At 27.6% G+C, this 20,049-nt stretch overlaps 1 protein-coding gene across 1 annotated transcript in view; it reads right to left on the reverse strand.

The window, feature by feature from the left end:
• Window positions 1-1,603: 1,603 nt before the first annotated feature.
• LOC112595097 (laminin subunit alpha-1) overlaps window positions 1,604-20,049 on the reverse strand; it is a 50,487-nt gene continuing 32,041 nt past the window's right edge. The window contains exons 3-50 of the mRNA XM_025340188.1: window positions 17,014-17,262; window positions 16,698-16,943; window positions 16,209-16,433; window positions 15,394-15,543; window positions 15,142-15,300; window positions 14,928-15,071; window positions 14,545-14,811; window positions 14,212-14,447; window positions 13,908-14,133; window positions 13,598-13,812; window positions 13,342-13,529; window positions 12,449-12,558; window positions 12,204-12,381; window positions 12,009-12,115; window positions 11,755-11,935; window positions 11,540-11,679; window positions 11,244-11,471; window positions 10,927-11,178; window positions 10,656-10,832; window positions 10,426-10,598; window positions 10,209-10,343; window positions 9,887-10,145; window positions 9,630-9,826; window positions 9,379-9,572; window positions 9,041-9,294; window positions 8,834-8,945; window positions 8,348-8,492; window positions 8,109-8,256; window positions 7,881-8,045; window positions 7,666-7,820; window positions 7,453-7,591; window positions 6,366-6,597; window positions 6,117-6,290; window positions 5,882-6,048; window positions 5,655-5,822; window positions 5,146-5,594; window positions 4,920-5,088; window positions 4,668-4,833; window positions 4,338-4,579; window positions 4,130-4,273; window positions 3,981-4,040; window positions 3,580-3,923; window positions 3,201-3,501; window positions 3,003-3,134; window positions 2,780-2,929; window positions 2,547-2,703; window positions 2,015-2,377; window positions 1,604-1,811 (exon numbers count right to left, since the gene is read on the reverse strand). Of these exons, the coding sequence (XP_025195973.1) occupies window positions 1,663-1,811; window positions 2,015-2,377; window positions 2,547-2,703; window positions 2,780-2,929; window positions 3,003-3,134; window positions 3,201-3,501; window positions 3,580-3,923; window positions 3,981-4,040; window positions 4,130-4,273; window positions 4,338-4,579; window positions 4,668-4,833; window positions 4,920-5,088; window positions 5,146-5,594; window positions 5,655-5,822; window positions 5,882-6,048; window positions 6,117-6,290; window positions 6,366-6,597; window positions 7,453-7,591; window positions 7,666-7,820; window positions 7,881-8,045; window positions 8,109-8,256; window positions 8,348-8,492; window positions 8,834-8,945; window positions 9,041-9,294; window positions 9,379-9,572; window positions 9,630-9,826; window positions 9,887-10,145; window positions 10,209-10,343; window positions 10,426-10,598; window positions 10,656-10,832; window positions 10,927-11,178; window positions 11,244-11,471; window positions 11,540-11,679; window positions 11,755-11,935; window positions 12,009-12,115; window positions 12,204-12,381; window positions 12,449-12,558; window positions 13,342-13,529; window positions 13,598-13,812; window positions 13,908-14,133; window positions 14,212-14,447; window positions 14,545-14,811; window positions 14,928-15,071; window positions 15,142-15,300; window positions 15,394-15,543; window positions 16,209-16,433; window positions 16,698-16,943; window positions 17,014-17,262 (9,321 nt within the window). The 3' untranslated portion in view covers window positions 1,604-1,662. The remainder of the gene's footprint in view (window positions 1,812-2,014; window positions 2,378-2,546; window positions 2,704-2,779; window positions 2,930-3,002; window positions 3,135-3,200; window positions 3,502-3,579; window positions 3,924-3,980; window positions 4,041-4,129; window positions 4,274-4,337; window positions 4,580-4,667; window positions 4,834-4,919; window positions 5,089-5,145; window positions 5,595-5,654; window positions 5,823-5,881; window positions 6,049-6,116; window positions 6,291-6,365; window positions 6,598-7,452; window positions 7,592-7,665; window positions 7,821-7,880; window positions 8,046-8,108; window positions 8,257-8,347; window positions 8,493-8,833; window positions 8,946-9,040; window positions 9,295-9,378; window positions 9,573-9,629; window positions 9,827-9,886; window positions 10,146-10,208; window positions 10,344-10,425; window positions 10,599-10,655; window positions 10,833-10,926; window positions 11,179-11,243; window positions 11,472-11,539; window positions 11,680-11,754; window positions 11,936-12,008; window positions 12,116-12,203; window positions 12,382-12,448; window positions 12,559-13,341; window positions 13,530-13,597; window positions 13,813-13,907; window positions 14,134-14,211; window positions 14,448-14,544; window positions 14,812-14,927; window positions 15,072-15,141; window positions 15,301-15,393; window positions 15,544-16,208; window positions 16,434-16,697; window positions 16,944-17,013; window positions 17,263-20,049) is intronic.

The raw sequence follows: 20,049 nt of genomic DNA on the forward strand, positions 1-20,049 counted from the left end.
ATTTAGGTTGTAAATTTAGTAAACTATATTTTTATTACTTAGTTTCAAATAATTTAAAACTTTTTTCGGATAAATATATTATTTTTTTTTTAGAAAATAAGTAATGTTTACGTTATTTTATGTAAAAAGATAAATTTTTTGATTTATGAATTTTTTTTTCATGTATATTGAATTAACCGAGAAATTTAAAATTTACTTTATGTATATAAAAATGCCCGAAATAAATAATAAATAATACCATTATCTATTTAAATTTATATATTTATATGTGTATGTGTATGTATGTTGCTTTTCTTCTGCAAATCTCAAAAATTTATAAATATGTTTTTGAAAATACCTTATAAAATAACGGTAATTGTTATTGTTTATTATTGTTGTCATTTTAAACATAACATTTATACTCCCAGTGCTTCCCTCTCCAAAAAATAAAATTAACTTAGTTTTCTTCTTTCATAAGGATCAAGTGTAATATAAGATAAAGTCTACATATTTAATGACGAAGAAAATTTAAAAAAAAATGCGTTTTTTTACTGATTACACTAGTTATTTATAAATGTTTTTAAACAAAATTTTTACATGATAATATATTTTGGTAATATTAATTTAATTTATCTTACTGAATTTACTGATATAATTTTTATTTGAAAAATCTTTCATGACGGTTTTTAATATCTACTTATATAAATATTTTAATTAAATAATGTACAAAAAGGTAAACTACATTATTTTTTATCAAATTATTTAATTATGATTTTTGTACCTTATCTAATATTTTTGTATTTAAAAAAATACTGACATGCCTACACATCATCAATACTCTTAAAATATATTATGTTAATCTTACGAGAACTTTAAAATTAATACATTTATATTAAAATAATCTATGTTAAACGAATCCGATAAAAATATCTTTAAATTTTGTTTTTATAGAAATTTTTTTAATAATAAAATAAAAAATTTCACAGAAACAATAAAATTTATTTATTTATAATATTTTGTCTGCGTATATATCAAACGAAAACGATTAAAATGGATTTATCATGTACCTATTTAATATGAATTGCTTGGAGGAATGATTAATTGTGCCCTAGCAAAGTTGCTGTATATTATTTAATCAATAACCATAAATTCATTAATCTCATTTATTTTTCTCATATTTTATAATTTTAGGTATAAAAATATAAACAGATTTTATTTATGTATTATGTGAAACGTGAACCAATTAAAAAAAAAAAAAAAAAAAAAAAAAAAACAAGAAATTAAAAGAATTAAACAATAATGAAATTCGTATGAAAATAAAAAAAATAATATAAATATTTATATATATATATATATATATATATATATATTTAAACTTATATAGGTTAAATCCTATAAATTATATTCATAATAATTAATTTTACTTTTGATTTGAAATATGGTAGGTATGAGTATTTACAATAGAAAAAAAAATTGTAAGTCAAATCCGCCGTGCAAAAAAACAGTACGGAGGAGCGCAGTCTCGGAAAATTATAGTTATATACAATGTACAAAATAGGATATATAGTTTTTCCTTGTAGTAATAAATATTCTATAAATATCGCATCTAGGTACGTTCACAGACCATTAATAATGAAAAACTGAATAAAATAGGTAAATTGGTAATATTAGGTAATTATAATGTTAGTGGACGATCAGTGGACAAGAACCCAACAGTATGTTGTGCAGACCCGCCATATTTGTCCAGTCGGTGCGTTCACCACCAATAACGAGGTTTCGTATGCAGCCTTTGAAGTTTTCTCTTGTTCCTAAGGTACCACTCGATGCAGCATCTGTAAAAATGTGAACATATTACGTGTACATGGACAGTTTATGATATATTAATTATTATAAATGATACAATCATTATATGTTTAAATAAATTATTTACGGGAATTAATTAGATGAAGATAACATTATATTATCATTAAATAAAAATATATTGTATTTTCGATAAGTTTTTAAGTACTATCAAAAACGAAACAATTGCATTTACCTGGTAATCCACCAATGTATAGAGGACTGTGTGTTCGCGCTCCGGTTATGTGCCCATTGTCAAGAAGCCAATACTTTTGTTCAAATTGGTCAACTTTCAGTGTAAGTTTGTCCTCCACGTAGAATGCTTGAATTTGATGCCATTTGTTATCACAAATTGCGTACTCTGATTGGAAACTTTGTTCAACGCGGAACGGTCTGCGGTCACCCATATCGCCAGATATTATTACTTTACCTTGGTTTAGTTCCAATGATAATGCTGGATAGCCTTCCGGTTCAGACACAGACAGAAGTACCGCAGTAGACTGCGTTGTCCTTAACTCCAAGGACAACTCCAACAATGCACCAACATAAAATTTGTTTTCTATAATTGTTTTAAATGAAATATAACATTACATATATTTCACAATAAGATTTATTATATTTTTTTAATGCTGACAAAACTGTGGAGGTATTTGGATTTTAATTTTAATTTTTTAGTCATGTCTTTAAAAGACAAAATAATACATAACTTAATATTTTTAATGACTTACTGTAAATGGCAAACGCATCACCAGGGAAAAATGAACCTTTTTCAACTTGTGGAAAACATTGCCCAACTTTGTGACGTATTGCTTTTTCACTTATCAGTTCTTCTTCCTGATGATTTATTGAAAAACCTTGCATGCATCCTCTGAATGCTTGAACGTTCTATAAAAAAAAAAAAAAAAAATGTTTAGAATATTGAAATTGTTAATATAAATATTTTAAGAATTGATTTTCATACCATCGATTCTGGTAGCTGAATGTCTTTTTCTGGAATACCACCCACGTACATAGTATTACCTATACTTAATTTTTTAGTCAAATTTAATTTCTCCTGTGGTATTGAATCAATCACAAAATTTAACGTTTTATTTTCTTTTACCAATTGAATCTATTGTACATAATACAAATCAAATATTTAGACGGGACTCATGTAATAAGATAATGTGTTTTGAGTTCCTTACCTTATGCCATATTCCATCATTAAATACAGCTTGGGTAGATATTTCAACTCTTTTTCGTGTCTTCAAGACTAACTGTACACGTCCATTATACAAATGCATCAACAAATAGTTTGTCTGCTTCCCGCGTGTTCCCTAATAACCAAAAAATAAGGTACACTAAGATATATAAACTACATTTTATAAAAGCTATTGTTTTACAATCAACATAAATATCAGCCCATCCGGATAGAAGCTCCTAAATCTGAAGTCCATTTTAAAATTTTTCTGCATGTTGTGGCGTTTACCAAACGTTACGTGCACATAACTATGTGGATTGTCTCCAAATTTAACTGCACCAGGTTCAAGTGAAAAACTTCCTTCTTTCATGCACCCTGCTGATTTTTCAGACGATGTCATTGAGGCGATCTCGCTGAAAACATTGTCGTCTTTTTGTGGCACTGGCCCGACTTGCCCAATAGCAGCGTGTTCGAATTCAATCGGTGAATCGAAATATAAAAGTCTATATAAAACAAAACAGATGATTAAAATATTTTATTTTAAAAATAATTAACTTAATAATCAGTGAATATTTTCTTACTGGTCATTAAAAATAGCATCTTTGATGGTGCCAATCAATGGGACACTGGACACCGCTTTTCCTGTGGTATTTATTTCTATCGGCAACCCTCCTAAAAATAGCCCTCCAGCTGTACCAGGGGCCTTTACAATGTTTGATCCCTCAGGCAATGACGAAGATGAATGCAGAACATCGTCGATGCGCAGTTCTAACTTCTTTCCATTTTTGGTCACCATAATGGAGTGATACTTACCATCACCAAATTCAAATCCTTCACTAGCAAGTCTAACCTCTCCACGACCAGCATTTATTCGAATATCTACTTGCCCTCGTCTTAAACTGACCGAGTAGTAGTTTTGCTTATTCTGAAACACGATAACCTTGAATTAGTATAATATAAGAGAGACAATGTTCAAAATTACCTCTTGGTCGATATTATTATTTATTTCTTCAGGGTTATCACTTGTATTAGTTACTCCTGTCTGAAATATAATACATCATATTTGAAATAGTAGTTCAAAAACGTATTCATAAAAATCCATAAATATTTATAGAATCAATCATTACTTACGATTAATGACTCAGTTGTGGATAACATGAGTAACACGTCTTGTTGTAGAGTGGCAAACATGAATCCAAATGATGCTTTCTTTTTGAGTGTATATGATACAAGCTCCAAATAACCATTTCCATAGAATCCCACAACTGTCAACGGCTGCAACATAAATATAATTATATGTCAAAACAGTAATTTTAACTTAAGTTAATTTAAGTCATACTTTATCCGAACAAGTTGGCTGCACACCCCACGATATTCCTCTCATTGGATTATATCCTTGTTGAGCAATTTGGATGTCCGACATACATCCCAAAAATGATTTAGGTAAGCCACTTATAGACTTGAAGCCAGGAGAAACGCCACCAACCATATATTCTGATTCTGATAAATCTGGTATGTCATTTTGATTTGGCGGAGGAGATGGTACACCTTCTTTTGATTCTCCGTCCACTTTTAAAACACCTTGAATAAAATAAATTATTAATCACTCTAATTTTTCAAATTTTATAACATGATCATTTTTGTTTTTTAAAGCGTTTACTCTTTTTACCTTTTTCTAATTTCTTTTTTCTATCAAAATATCGAGTAGCTTCTAATTTAGTCCAACTTCCAGTGTTGTATCGGCTCGTTGAAGATATTTCAAGAAGAGAATATCCAGAGTAACTAACTCGGAATACAACTTTACCATCGTGTATTCGTATTTCTATAAATTGATCCTACGTCAAAAAAAAAAAAAAAAAAATAAAAAATAAATATTTATTATAAAAATATTTATTTAAGTACACTCAATTATTTTGCTAACCGGCTGAGAACCTTCGACAATAAACAGTAAAGATCTTTCATCAAATGTTTTGAAACTCAAAGAAACGCTGAATAAATACTTATTGTACGTAGTTGTGGTATCATAATGTAAGACAGCGTAGCCATCACCAAAAAATCTATAGGATCCATCATCAATCAAATCTTCTGCACTGCAATATTAATTTTTGATTAATAAACATTGTTGATCTGTATTCAATTATACGTACCCTTCAATACAGGCGGAACAAGTTCCGGATGGTTGTGATTTGAAATTCCACAGTCCAACTGGTCGACCATCAAGCCAAACTTGGTGTAAGCATCCTATTAAACCATGTTGTCTAGAGTGTAAGTATGGTGGTAGAGGTGCCTTGTCTATCCCCCCTATCCATATTTGATCATCGGCACTTATATCTAATCGTCCCATCCCTGGACTGGACATATTTGTGTGTGGAGAACCCATAGCTAGAGATGATCCATTTGGCACTACTTGTGGTCGGATCAGCAATTTACCTAGGTTGTGTATTCTTTCGGCTTCGATTCTATACCAGTGTTGGTCATTGTTTAGATCATTAGCAGTCTGTATATGCATTGGGTGAGTAATCTCGCCAATTCCGCCACCTACGTCCCAAACGAAACGTATTTTACGGTTCACCATTTCGATTGCCACAAAATCACCCTATCATAAAGCAAAGGTTATTTTAGATGGAAATAGATAAATCAGCTTAAATAAACGTACCGTAGTTTTACTTGCAAGGTAAAATAACAAAGCGTCTCTTTCGTTCGAGCTTATAGCATACGACAATACAATCGTATTTCTTGTACTAGGCTCCAAGAATTTTGGCTGATAAGTACGAATACATGCATTGTTAGTACCGTTCTCTTGACCAGATATTGATATTCGAATCTAAAATAATAAAAGTAACTGTTTGAAATGTAATTTAATTTATATTTGTATCAACTTACACCATCGGCAATTTGATGAGCTTTTGTGATTTTATTCCGTAGAGCATCAAGCTTAACGTTCATGGAATGGTTCCAAGCAGCTACTTTTTTACTAAAATCTTCAGATGTTTTGACAATTCTACTAAGCATATCAATGGCTTTTTTTCCATGCTCTTCAGTTTCATCAACTAAGAAATATAAAATCATTCAATTATTTTAATAGTTGAATTAAAAATATAAGTTCTTGATATCATACTCCTATCTTGTACGATCGTTAAACTTGGTTCTCCTTCTTCGTTTAATTGAGTTAAAATAGGGCGTAATTTGTTGTTAATGTTATCTTGAATGTTTTTGATTTTAGTCTCAACGTTACTCGACGCTATTATTAATGGATCAACGTCTTCTCTATTGTTTAATTCCATGTTCATTCCTTTTTTTTTTTTAAAAAAATTAAGCAAAATAAGTTAAGTAAAAAAAAAAACTTATAATTGATTTATTGAAATACCTTCGGATTGTTCAAGTTCTGTTATTTGTTTTGAATTTATGTTATCATTTTTTACGATTTGTTTCATATTGTTTTTAACGGTTTCGATTTTATCAACTTGTATATCAAAGTCTGACTGAATTGAATCAACGATATTTTTAGTATTGTATGTATTTTTATAAGTTAGTTTGGATAACTCTTCAGCTGTTTTTGCTTTATCGATTAATGATTCTTGATAAACTCCTGGGTATGCCTAATACATAAAAAAATTAAATTAAATACATAGTCAGCGAATTATTAATTAATAGAATCTTTTAAATAGAAATTTGTAGTTTGATAGTGGTTAATAGAAGAAATGTCATTACAATTAAAAAAAAAAAATGAATTCCTTGATTTAGAACTTAAGTATAATTTTATGTAACTAAGACTATCCATATCTATACATAGAATTGATGTTTTTAGAAATGTAAAATAGTTGAAATAATAATATGATTATTGATAAATATTTAAATGTTCTGTGATCATTTCATTAGGTATTTAATCAGATGTTGATTATATTGTAAAATAATCAGTCGTAAATTTAAGTATTTATTAATCTGCAATTTATATAATGAAAAAAGTATTTAAAATGTAATAAATACTATTAAATTAAAGAGAAAAATGAGAAAATTAGATGTACAAGAATATTATTTAACAGTAAGACCAAAAAAAAAAAAAAAAAAAAAAAAAAAAATAAAAATAACAAAAGATAATACGACGAAATAATCACGTACTGATACTATTAAGATTTTAGATTTTTTTTTGAAATCATAATGGTATTTATATGATGGAATGTATGTGTATATGTGAAAAGTCATCCAATATAATTTCATGCTTAGCATAATCAAAAACAAAGGTTGTTAAGTAATAATGATTGTACATAAATTATTTCAAATTATAATGTTTGAATATATTAATTTTTTTAGTATTTAGATTTATTGAATTATATAATTTATAATGATCAACTTTTACTTTTTTGTTTACATATTATGTATAAATACTATAAAAATAATATACATATATTTTTTCTTAATAACAATATAAATACTCAGAACTATTTAACACTCACTGTTTTGAAAGATGTATCGGCTAATATACTAGCATTAATGGCTGCATTACGAGCTAATTGAAGAGAATCGACGATATTTAAGTATGCATTGCTGGCCTTAAGAGCAATATTTGCGTCATGTCTAATTGGTTTAAATAACCTAATGAAATAAAATTGTATATGATTAAATATTTCATTCGTTACGTTATTTATTTATGTATAAATAAACCTTACTCTGCGTATTTTTGAGCAGTCTGCAAAAGAAAATTAGCATGTATTTCGGCTGAGTTAACTAAAAATTGATCGTTATCAAAGCGAGGATTAAAATCTTTCGCTTTATTTATATTTCTTTTGATGTTTTCTAATTGTGGTTTGATTAATAACAATTCCTGAAAAAAAAATATATTTAAGTTTAGTATGATAGAAATATTTCACTTTTTTGAAGATACCTCAAGCTTATTTAAAGATGAGAAATAGTTTTCTCTGGCTTCTTTCAGTAATTCTTCTGTATCTCCGTGTATTGTGCTAAAAGTTAAATCAAGACGATTTATATCTTCTATCATCTTGTTAAGTTCATTAAGTGATTGAAAATTGTGTTGTTTCAATTGCACTGTCTGTTTATTTTTGAAAAAACACGTTAATATAAAGTAAAATATATTAAAAGAAATTATAATTACTATTTCTGAAATATCTGAAAGATTCAATAATATACTATCAAAGTCCTTCACTTGATTTAATAAAGTTTCAAATTTATGACGGAGATTTATGGTTTGAGCTTGACTCCCTGAATTCAACTGTAAATTTTCCATTGCGTCGGAGCAAGTTCTAGTAAAATATAAAAGTATTTATGAATGTTAAAACAAAAACAATTAGATTTTAAAAGTTTTATAGATGCTTAAAATATTTTTTTAAATACTTGAGTATCGCCTTTGGATCAATTGAAGGGCCAAAATCAATACTATTTAATTTGCTCAAATAATTTTTTGCTTCTCTCATAGTGCTTATTATATTTACATGAGATCTATCTTCAAAACTATAACTCTGCAAACTGTTAACTAGTTCTGAAAAATAATTAATTTGATAATGATTTAAATTTATTAATTAAAGGTTAAAACAGTAAATACGAACAAAAATAATCTTACTAAAATATTATTTATTTTATTTGAATATTACATGCGTATATATTTATAATATATATTTGTTATATGATTATAACAATTTTAATTTTTTAAAGAATTAAACTTAAATTTAACAAAAATAATTTTATATTTATTAAATTGTAAGTTATTATATTATTATAAACATTAATAGAAGTTTTGAATTATAAAACGTATGCACAAAATATAATTCAGGTAAACACATGTTTTCTAGTATTAAGTATTTAGAACATAATTGTACACACCATCTACTTCTCTTTCTAGAGCAATGCTAATAGCTAATTTGTTTTCAGTTAAATCATAAAGAGGTTGTATTTCATTTTCATTGGTTTGAGATGATTTTAATAATTTCTTGGCCTAGAAAAAAGTTCATAATCAATATTTGATTATGTATTACTTACTTAAAACTAAAAACAAAGTCGATAATATTTTATAATTGACATCTGAGGTACCTTAACGAAAGCGTACTTAAATTTCTTTTTAAGATTTTGGTCAACTTCGTCAGAAACATTAATTAATTTCAGATTTTCTTGACTTGATGTATTTATAATGTCATTTAAAAATGACACGTTTTCTTTTACAGAAGAAAGTTGTGACCATGGCGGTGATATCATTCCTTCAGCAAGATGGAGAGTTGTTTGGTTCAACATTTTAATTTGCTTAAAAACATGATCTAATAAGGTGTCAATGCATTTATCTTCACACGCTAAATACATTATAACCATTTAAAAAATAAATAAGATCAATTACGGTGTTTCCAATGTTTGTTGAAAATATAAAATTAACTCACGTGTACATCCTTTACTAGTCAAAACATGTTTATCTTGACAAATTGAACAATCTCTACCAGTTATATTTGGCATGCAGTTACATTGGCCTGTCTCTTCGTGACATTCATCACTTACTATGCCAAATTTATTACATTGGCATGGTTCACATTTTCCGCCTTCTTCTCGTGGATACCCAAACCACCCATATTCACATCTATAATAAATTTTATTAAAATACATATAATAGACTCCAAATAAAATTAATTCTTACTGATCACACATGCTTCCTTTATAACCTTGTTTACAGTGACATATTAGTTTCCCGTAAAAATCAATTTCGCAAGATTGAGCGTAATTTTTTGTAACTAACGGACAAGGACATGGTTCACAGCCATTGGTAAATGGATCTCCATAATACCCTTCCGCACAAACTTCGCAATGGGCACCACCAGTATTATGCGTGCAATTCTATAAAATGTATATTTAATATTTTGTGTTAAAAAACAAAAATCACAGAAAATTATTTACTTTGCAATTTCCAGTGTCAACATCACAGACGGATGACCTTCCATTACATTCACATTGCCGAGCCTCACCAACAGTTTGTATAATTATTGTGGAACTAACGGAAGTGTTGTAGTAACGAAAATATCCCAAGCTTGGATCTTGACAAGATGAAGAATTATATTCGGGTGGACAATCGCATACTTCAACAATTTGAGAAGCAGTTAAATGATTAGATTTTTGCTGAGACAATGTAGCAGTGTCCAACGTAACATCTTTTAAACTGTAAAAGTAAATCATTATTATAAAAAACGAATAATAGTTTTACTGTATTTCATTGACTAACGTTGCTGTAGTAAAATCAACTGAATCAGTAGCTCTGATAAATATATATTTTATATTTTGTAGCGCGAGCATAAGTATTTCACGACTCACTTTAGCGCTAGGATTGTTTTTAACTTGCCATAAAGATTCATGTAACCTATATAAACATAATTTTTATTATTAGATATTTCTTGTTTTAAATTAATATACTTAATAAAATATGTATAATTTTAACTTACCTTACTTGATGGCTTGTTCCTACATTGAAGGTTACAGGAAAATGTTCTAATATTAAATGGTCATTACCTTGAATTTGAATCAGTGGGTATGAAGTTAGAATAGATTGAGGGAATAGAGTGTTTCCGCCTTCAGCATCTATGGTAAATCGTATGTAACCACCATATGAAAGTACCTAATTAAGGACATTGGTAAATATATCAAATTCGAATCAATATTTATTAATACCAACTTTATCTCCACAAAAACGTTTAGGAAGTTGCCAATAAACAGGTGTATCAAACAAATATTTTACTCCAATCTCAACATTACTAATAGTTCCAGGTATAACTCTAAGATTATTAGTTACATTAAGTTGATTTCGTTCATCTTTGTTAGGTTTTAATCCTGTATTATCCGGATTTGCTAGCTATAGAAATAAATAAAATTTTTATACTTATAAAGTTATCAAATAATTAGATATTAACCAAGATAATAATACACAATTATAACTCTAGTCTTACATTAATGTAACATATTTCTTGAGTGTTAACAGGGTAATCACCCTCTCTGTATAGAGTATTATTATTCGTATCATATTTTATGAACAAAGTACGTGTTTGTGATAATCTGATTTGATTCCATGTTAAACCTGCTGCTGTGCATGAGTTGCTTCTCCCAAAACAAAAACAAGGTATACATCCGTCCGAATTTATAGGATGAAGTCCAAAAGTTCCATCTTTGCATTGATCACATCGTTTGCCGTAAACATTAATCTTGACAAATAATAAATAATGTCTTTATACTTTATTTTATGAATTAAACGTGTAGAGATTATTACCTTGCATTCACACTGCCCAAATTCATCACAGCCGCACAAAGTTTCGTTGCATTTACTTGGTTCACTTCCAGCATAGTTACAAGCACATGGTCGACATCTTGGATATCCATAATAGCCAAAAGAACATCTATCACATTTTGGACTGTCGTAGCCAATTCGACAAACACAAGATCCGGTTTCATTATTACATAACCCATTGAAAGCCCCGAATGAATCACAGTGGCATTCCTGAAATGAATAGTTTTTTTTTTTTAAATTTCTTGTTTGTATAGTTAGATAAATGATAAAAAACCAACTTGACATCCTTTATTGACTTCCCATCTAAAAGCATTTGCTGCACATTGACTACAATTTGGCCCTTCAGTTAGTTGAGGACATACGCACCTGCCAGTATCCATATCGCATATATGTCCAGGTTTTTCACATATTTCACATTCTGAAATAATTTAATATGATGCATTTATTAAGTGGATATCAAAAGATTATTATGTTTATATTTTAATCTTATTACCTAAACAACCTAGTATTGAAAATCCATAATAATTTGGTAGACATTGATCGCAGTTTTTACCTCCTATGCCAACCTTGCAAGTACACTGTCCGCTTTCTGAATCACATAAATCGTTAATAGCACCTATTTTATCACAACTACATTTCTGACATCCTGTTTCAGAAATATTCCAAAATCCATCCTGTCATAATAAATTATTGTCAAAAACAGCCTAATTTAATAATAAAGTTTTTCATAACATTTTTAACTCTTACGTTGCATGTATCACATTGATTTCCAATCACATTTGATCGACAATCACATTGACCAGTAATAGGATCACATATATTATTATTGCTTCCTGTTTTGTTACATTGACATTCTATAAACGACACAAAATAATCATTGAACTGCCCATATATTAAATAATATTTTACTATGAAATTTAAATTGACTAAAAATCTACTAACCAATACAACCTTGATTTGAAAAAAAATGAAAACCTTCGCTACATGAATCACAATTTACTCCAGCAACTCCTTTTTTACATGGGCAAAATCCTGATCGAGGATCACACAAATCAGATATAGAGCCAATGTGATCACAGTTACATTCCACGCATTCTGCAGTAATATTACCCAAACCATCCTGTAAACAATTTAGATTATAAAATATTAATCTTCTATTTATAAAAAAAACCCAATTAATTGCATACCATACAACGATCACAAGTTCTACCGGTGAAATTTTCTTTGCACTGACATTGGCCAGTCTCTACATTACACGAATCCGTGATAACTGATCCAATAACGTTACAATCACATGCTATAGAGAAAACATAAAATGATTTAAGTTTTACTGTCTTATATACACACATAATATACATTAAACATAATAACATAAATTACATACATACAATTATTTTTAGTGTAAACCGATTGGAAAATTAGTTTATGTAAATCATCAAAAGTTTATTTAGTTAAGTTTTGTTGACAACATCATGTAATAATTTAATAGTTAGGAAACAGTGAATTTAATAGGACACCACAACTATATATAGGTATTATCTTATCTTAAAAACAAGCAGTTTAGCAAATTTACGTTCAGCGGTACAATTTTAGTTTGTTAGATTTAATATTTTATTAGATTGACCTACCATCAAACATAAAAATAGCAATATAACCTGTTTTTTATATGTTTATATTTAAGGAAAAGTTGAGTAGTGAGTACTTTGGTGAAATAGCATAGCTATTTAAAATTAAAATGTTAAAAATCCGATGTAAAAACACTGCAAAAAATATCAATTTAATTCAATCAATAAATAACTTTATAAATTATTATTTTAATTACTACCCAAGTTACGCGCTACATGGCAACTTAAAAAAAAAATTACTTATGTTGTTAAACTGCATCCTATCCCCTGTTTCCTTCTTATTGTACGCATAATAACGCATTATTTTTGAAATTAGTAAACGGGTAGTCGAGTAATTATCAGTTTTAGTTATTACGATTAGAAAATCAAACCATTTAAAATAAAAAGTTTAAAAAAGTTAAACTTTCATTTTTTTAAAAACTTTTTAATGACCATATTTTGTGTACATTACTTACGTCTACAATCAGAAATAATAGGATTTCCAAAATGACCAGGTTTGCATTCTTTACAATTCCATCCAATGGTGTTTCCAAGACAATTAATACATTTTCCAGTGAGGTTATCGCATGGTGCTTCATTACAATCACAAGGTTTACAAGTAGAACCAATTACTAATGGATTTCCAAAATATTTTGGAGCACATCTACAAATGAAACAAATAAAATGTAATTATTTTATCAAATATAAAAATTGATTTAAAATTAAATATACATTTCACAATGATCGCCAGAGTATCCTTCGGGACATTCAGTGCAAATATAACCTCCAACACTATTTGATTTGCAAGTAGGACTAAAATTGTTCGTACTCTCATTCAGGGGACAAGCACATTTTTTGCAATCATTTGGCGTGCCTTCAATTGCATTTCCATAAAAACCAATAGCACATTCGTTGCATTGCGGTCCAGTTGTGTTGTGTTCACATATCTATGATACAATAGTGTATATATATTATATATTTATTATCATAAGTTTTAACAGTTGAGTGTAAATATACATAGTAATAACATTAATTTTTTTACCGAACAATGACTAGAAATTTGGTCACACTCTGGTGAATGGTTGTGACAGTTGCACTTTTTACAAATTATATTTGTAGAAAACGGATCAATTTGTTTTACATAACCATAGTCACAGGTTTCACACGACAGCCCTGAATACCCTATTGGACATGTACAACTTTCTATTCCATTAATAATTTGTCCACTTCCATTCGTATCTCCTATATCCATGTACGCATTTATCAAACTGAAATCAATTTAAAGATTGATTACAATTTTTAATGCGGTTAACATAATACATATTATTATGTATATTATTACACACTTTGATTCTACTTGATTAGTGTGATACTTTGCTTTGATAAGTATATGCTTAATATCAGATAAGATCGATAAAAATTCGTCACGTGACACTTCAGTGTTATCAATAGGTGTTTCAAGATTTTTAAGATCCCTTGTCATATAAAACCAATCATTTTCAGTTAAATTCACGTTACCAGAAATATTGTTGGAAGATCTCAAATTTTTGCCACCGTACGCGATAAGAATATTTTCCTTTGCCTAAAAATACACAAATACATTAAATTAATATATAAAAAACAAATATTAGGTATTCATGCTTTAGAAGTTCAATAAATAAGGTTTTTGTAGAACTTACTATAATTATTACATCTGGATCAAGCATTTGTTTGCCGCTAGAATCGCCTCGCATTATGACCCATGAAATACTGAAGTATAAACTTGAACCGTAAGAAGAGAGTTTATTACCAGTGAACTGACTAGGAGATAGCCAATAAAAGTTATCTACGTCAACTGGTATATCAAAACTGCTTATTGACGCGATTCCTATACTTGAGTCCGTTGATGGAAATATGGTTTTAGTTAATTTTAAATCAGTTATTAACCATCCTTCGGTTTCGTTAATCTAAAATACGGAATTACATGTAAATTTCACACGTGATTAAAATAGTTTATTCAAAGTACATCTTTTACACATATATAGTTTAAATGGTTTGACAAATGATCAAAATATCAAATTACCCTAGTTGCTTTTAAATTTGTAGCAGCTTTGCATATAGACGACACGCCTGAGCAAAAACATTTCTCACAGCCGTTTGGGTTCGAGGATTGTAAATTAAAATATCCAGTTTTACATTTTTCACAATTATCTCCCGTTACATGTTCCTAAATTAATATCATATATATTTAATACATAGCTTATACTTAAAAGCTAAGACGGGTCTAATAATAATACTTTGCAATCGCATCGACTTTCACAGGATAGAGGCGCTTTTTTAATTCCACGTTCATCACAAGCGCATGGCTTACAGTTAGGAAATCCATTGTAACCAGGTGCACATTCATTACATTTTGCACCACCATACCCTTTCAAACAGTTACATAGTGCAATTCCCTTCAAGTAAAATAAAATTAGTTGAAAATTACACATTATTCTATTCAGACCTAAAACATTTAACTGTGAAGAGTAAAACCAGTAAACACTTACGGTTTCTTTATCGGGAATACACACGTTGCCATCGGACCCGTCAGGATGACATTCACATGACAAACATGGTACAGGATCGTCGGGTTCAACGTTTATTGGTCGATACCAACCGATCTCACACACTTCGCAATTCGTACCCATTGTATGTTTCTATAACAGTTTAGGTTTTTAATTTATATAAATATTTATAAGTAGAGTTAAGATGTTGATGACCTAAAAACCACACAAAAATGCTCTAAAAACTTCAAAAAATAACCTTAAAAGTTATCTAAAATACTAATTAAGTAAGTTAAAAAACTTATTTATAAATAATAATTTTTATTAGAGATATGGGTATAATAATGGGTGTGATAGTAAAAGCATTTAAATAATTTATAAATAAATTTCAATATTAAAAATAAATTAAAAAGTAAAATATAAATAAAAAAAAATTTTATTAAAAATATTTGCGTAACATATTTTGTGTAACATTTGCCCTAAAATCTATAATTTGTGAAAAATGCCCCAAATTGTATAAAAAGTACAAAAAATGCCCTAAAAGATGAAAAAATGACTTAAAATCTTAAAAAAATGACGTTAAAAAACAAAAAAATGCATTTATAGCTAAAAATGCAAAAAAAGCAAAAAAATGCAAAATTAAATTAGAATATTCTGCATCAAGAGAGTATGAAATAAATTTTTAGCAAGGATAGCATTGTACAAAATAAAAGGAAAAAAACGCAAAAGTCATCAACATCCTAACTCTATTTATAAGCAATAAATAGCGGGTTCCTATATTTATGGATTCAACGTCCCGAAACAACGTATATACTTACTGTACAGTTTATACAAATTCCACCACCTGAATATGTTCCGTAGATGTCCAGACTAGACTTCTCTTCGTCAACAATCGGGTCGTATTGACACTCGGTAGCATGGCCGTGACATTGACATTTCTCGCACATCACCGGACCTGATTTCCACGGACGCTGATTGAACATCGGACAACATCTGTCACAATTTGGGCCACAAGTGTTATGAAGGCATTCACAACTCGGCTCCTAATAAATTATTAATAAAATTGTGAAAGTTATTGATAAAAATCAAATTATAAATATTATACAACATAGTTGTTTATTACTGTAGACTGTGTCCTACTGGTCAGTATGTAGCCATGTTGGTATATTATAATTTAGATACAGAAAAAATGTCAAAAAATAATGATTTAATGATTTAAGAATTAACTTTTTGAAAATTAAAATTTATATTTTCAATAATTTATTGGAACACAAATCAGTAACAAAAACTAAATAGGTAAAACTTACAACATTCTCTGACATTTGCTTGCATTTTTTTGCATGTCCATTACAAATGCATCTACCCCCAATAAATATATCTTTAATTGAATAAAACAGTTTTCGTTTAAATGAATTGTCCAGCATTGCCATCTTGTCGTTAGGTAAAATTATTTTTTGCATTCTTAGTCGTATGTGTTGGGCCGCAGAAAAGTCTAAAATTTCAGTAGACGATAAGTTCATGCTGTTGTGTCCTTTTAGCAAATTGATATGTATCTGTTGAATAATCATTTATTTAAATATTTATAATTAATATTATAATTTATGTAAAGTGTTATTATTTTACTTCAGCGTTTTCGTGGGGTTTGAAACGTGAAAATGACGAAATGCATGTTGCATTTCGATAGATTTGCACTATTTTGTCCTTGTTGAACGTTTGTTGAATGTTATATTTCTGAAGACATTCTTCGCCATTGATGGCGAAATACTGCCACGGTGTGTATTTTACGCCACCGTCAATTGACCTCTCAAGAATCCAATTGCCAGGTCTTGATGAAATACCAAATTTCATTATAATGTACGACACTTGATAAATCTATAACAATAAGCATACCACGTGTTTAAATCGTAAAATGTTTTATAAATTATTGTATAGTTAGAAATGTTTTCAAATAGTTTAAACTCATAATTTTGCATATGTGACCGATCAAGGGACTAAGTTTTATTCTCAGATTTTCGTTAAAAAATTTAAATGATAACCACATTGGCTTTCAAATATTTAATTTACTCTCGTATTTTGTTTTTCCGTTTTAAATATTTATGTTTCTGAAATAAAACCAAATTAATAATGGTAAAAATCAGTATACGAAGACTCTACGTTTTGATTAAAGAAAAAAAATAATACCTACCTAACTTTTGTGACAGAATTCAAAATACATTTAACTATGAAGTAATCAAAATTTTATGTTTTCAACATTTTGTTAATAGATTCAGTAAATACTTACAATAAAAAAATAAAATAAAATTTCATATAAATTAATTTTTATATTTATAGATTTAAATAATTTGAAACAAATTTGTACAATAAATACAATAAACTTAAAAAAAATTATTCTTAAAATAATTGAATAGTAATTTTTATATTGTTTAAGTGTAATTATTAGAAAGTTGTAAAATCAATATTACATATTAATAGGTTAATTTTGTGTTCAATTTTAGATTTTGTGTTAGATGATGAATATATTTATTTTGCAACATTAAGTGTGTATTTATTTTATACATGTTTAAGAGTAAGTAAAAAAAAAAAAACACTTTGATCTTTAACTATGTGTGTAGTTTCTAATATATGATCTAATTAATAATTTTTAAGAGGTCAAAACGAAAATTTTCAGTAATTTTCAATATAACGAGGGGAAAAAAAACCGTAAGTAAAAGTGGAATTTTCACGCAAAATAAATTATTGACTTTATCGATTTTTTTTTTTTGTTTTTGCAACACAATAATAACCTATTGTTGACTTAAATTTTTCACTTAATATTTATATTAATATTTACTATATTATTATATAACATAATTTTCTAAACATTTTTGTCCTTGTGCTATTTATTTGTATATACATGAACAAATTTGACTGTCTTAGGTTTTTTTTTTCAAATTAAGTATGTAAAATATTCATTTTGGGTAAAATAATTTAAAAATATATGAGTGCAAATTTTTATAGAATTTTTATGTTCAAAAATTCATGGAATCGGTTATTTAAATGGAAAATAACAGTTTTAGTTATTTTACTGAAATTCAAACATATTATTCATAGGGATTTGAAATTTTTACGTATATTTTACTATACACTTAATAACATTTTCAAAATAATCCAATATGTTTATAAGTTTTCTATAAAAAATATTCAATCAACCGTTTAATTTATAATAAAGTGAAATAAATGTATAACGAAATATGCTTTGTAATTTTGGCTATCTATTCGTCTCCACCTGGTACCATTCTTTGTAAGTTATGAATCATAACTTATGATAATATGTCACTGAATTTAAATTTAAAAAAAAAATTACAGTGACGAAATATACTAGACACATATAGTACACTATATTTTATCATTGAAAGATAGAATATTCACTATTATATTACTCTTTAATTGAATAGTTTTAAATATTCTTTAACAAGTTAAATAATTGAGTATAATAATAATCAATGATATTAATTAAAGTTTTAAAACATCTGACAATATGTAATTCTAGTGTCGTTTTGATGTATAACTTCTTGGTGCTATTATTATTTTAACTTAATTTATAATATAGTTAACACTATAGTTAAACATGCATATTTTTCATATTTATTTATTTTTTTTATGTTGCACACTTAATTAAAATGATTTAGTTTATATTAATATTAAAAGTTTTATTTGCTTACTCGTTTAAACTTCATGTTTACTTAGAGTTATAACTTATAAGCCGGCCAGAATTTCGATTCTATAGACTTAAAAAGCCGGTTACTGGTATGAACCTTTCAATAGCCTTTAGAAAGCGGTATTTCCATTCGATCGAGAATTTCGACAAAAGATCGATATAAATATGGGCTATACATTTTTTTTTGTGAATTTAATTGTCAGTCAATAAATCATATTATCTGTGCCTTTAACGATTAATAGTTAAAAAATCAAATATATTTTTATTGAACCGCTAAATATAATGACCCAAATAAAGTTGGTTATCTTATATTTCTCTATAAGCTTATTTTTTTTTTTAATAATAAAAAAGTACATCTTGGATTATAATGTATTTTTTTTTTAATTTACTACATTAGACAATATTATTATATATTGTGTTAAAATTGTCTACCTACAAACTTTCAATCAATAAATAGCATTTCATAAAACATTATAAGTACTATTTAGTGTTTTTTTTTTTTTAATAATAATGAAAAATTATTCACAGAACAAAAATACCAGTCATCAACAATTTAATTGAAAAAAATTAATAAATACCTTCACAATAAACTGTTAAATAAAATGGGGCTTTGTTAAAAAAAATAATGGATGTAATATTATTGTTATTTTTGTTATAATGGTATATTTTTATTTATTAATTTTCAAAATATACCACATTTAGGTAACATTTTTTGCGTTGATAATATATATATATATTTTTTTTTTTGCTGATTTACAATATACTCATATATATATATATATATATATACATTTATTTATTTAGTTGCAGATCGATGTATTATGTTATTCAGCGTAATGAAAAATATACAGAATGGAATAAAATAAATATCACTAAACGACTTTGCGCTCCTATGAATTCCTTAAGAATTGCCCCTCGTTTTCAAAGCAAAATCATTGTCGGATGCATACATCAGAGAAATC

This window comes from Melanaphis sacchari, unplaced genomic scaffold (assembly GCF_002803265.2).
Source record: "Melanaphis sacchari strain LSU unplaced genomic scaffold, SCAv2.0 Contig254_pilon_pilon, whole genome shotgun sequence".
NCBI lineage: Eukaryota > Metazoa > Arthropoda > Insecta > Hemiptera > Aphididae > Melanaphis > Melanaphis sacchari.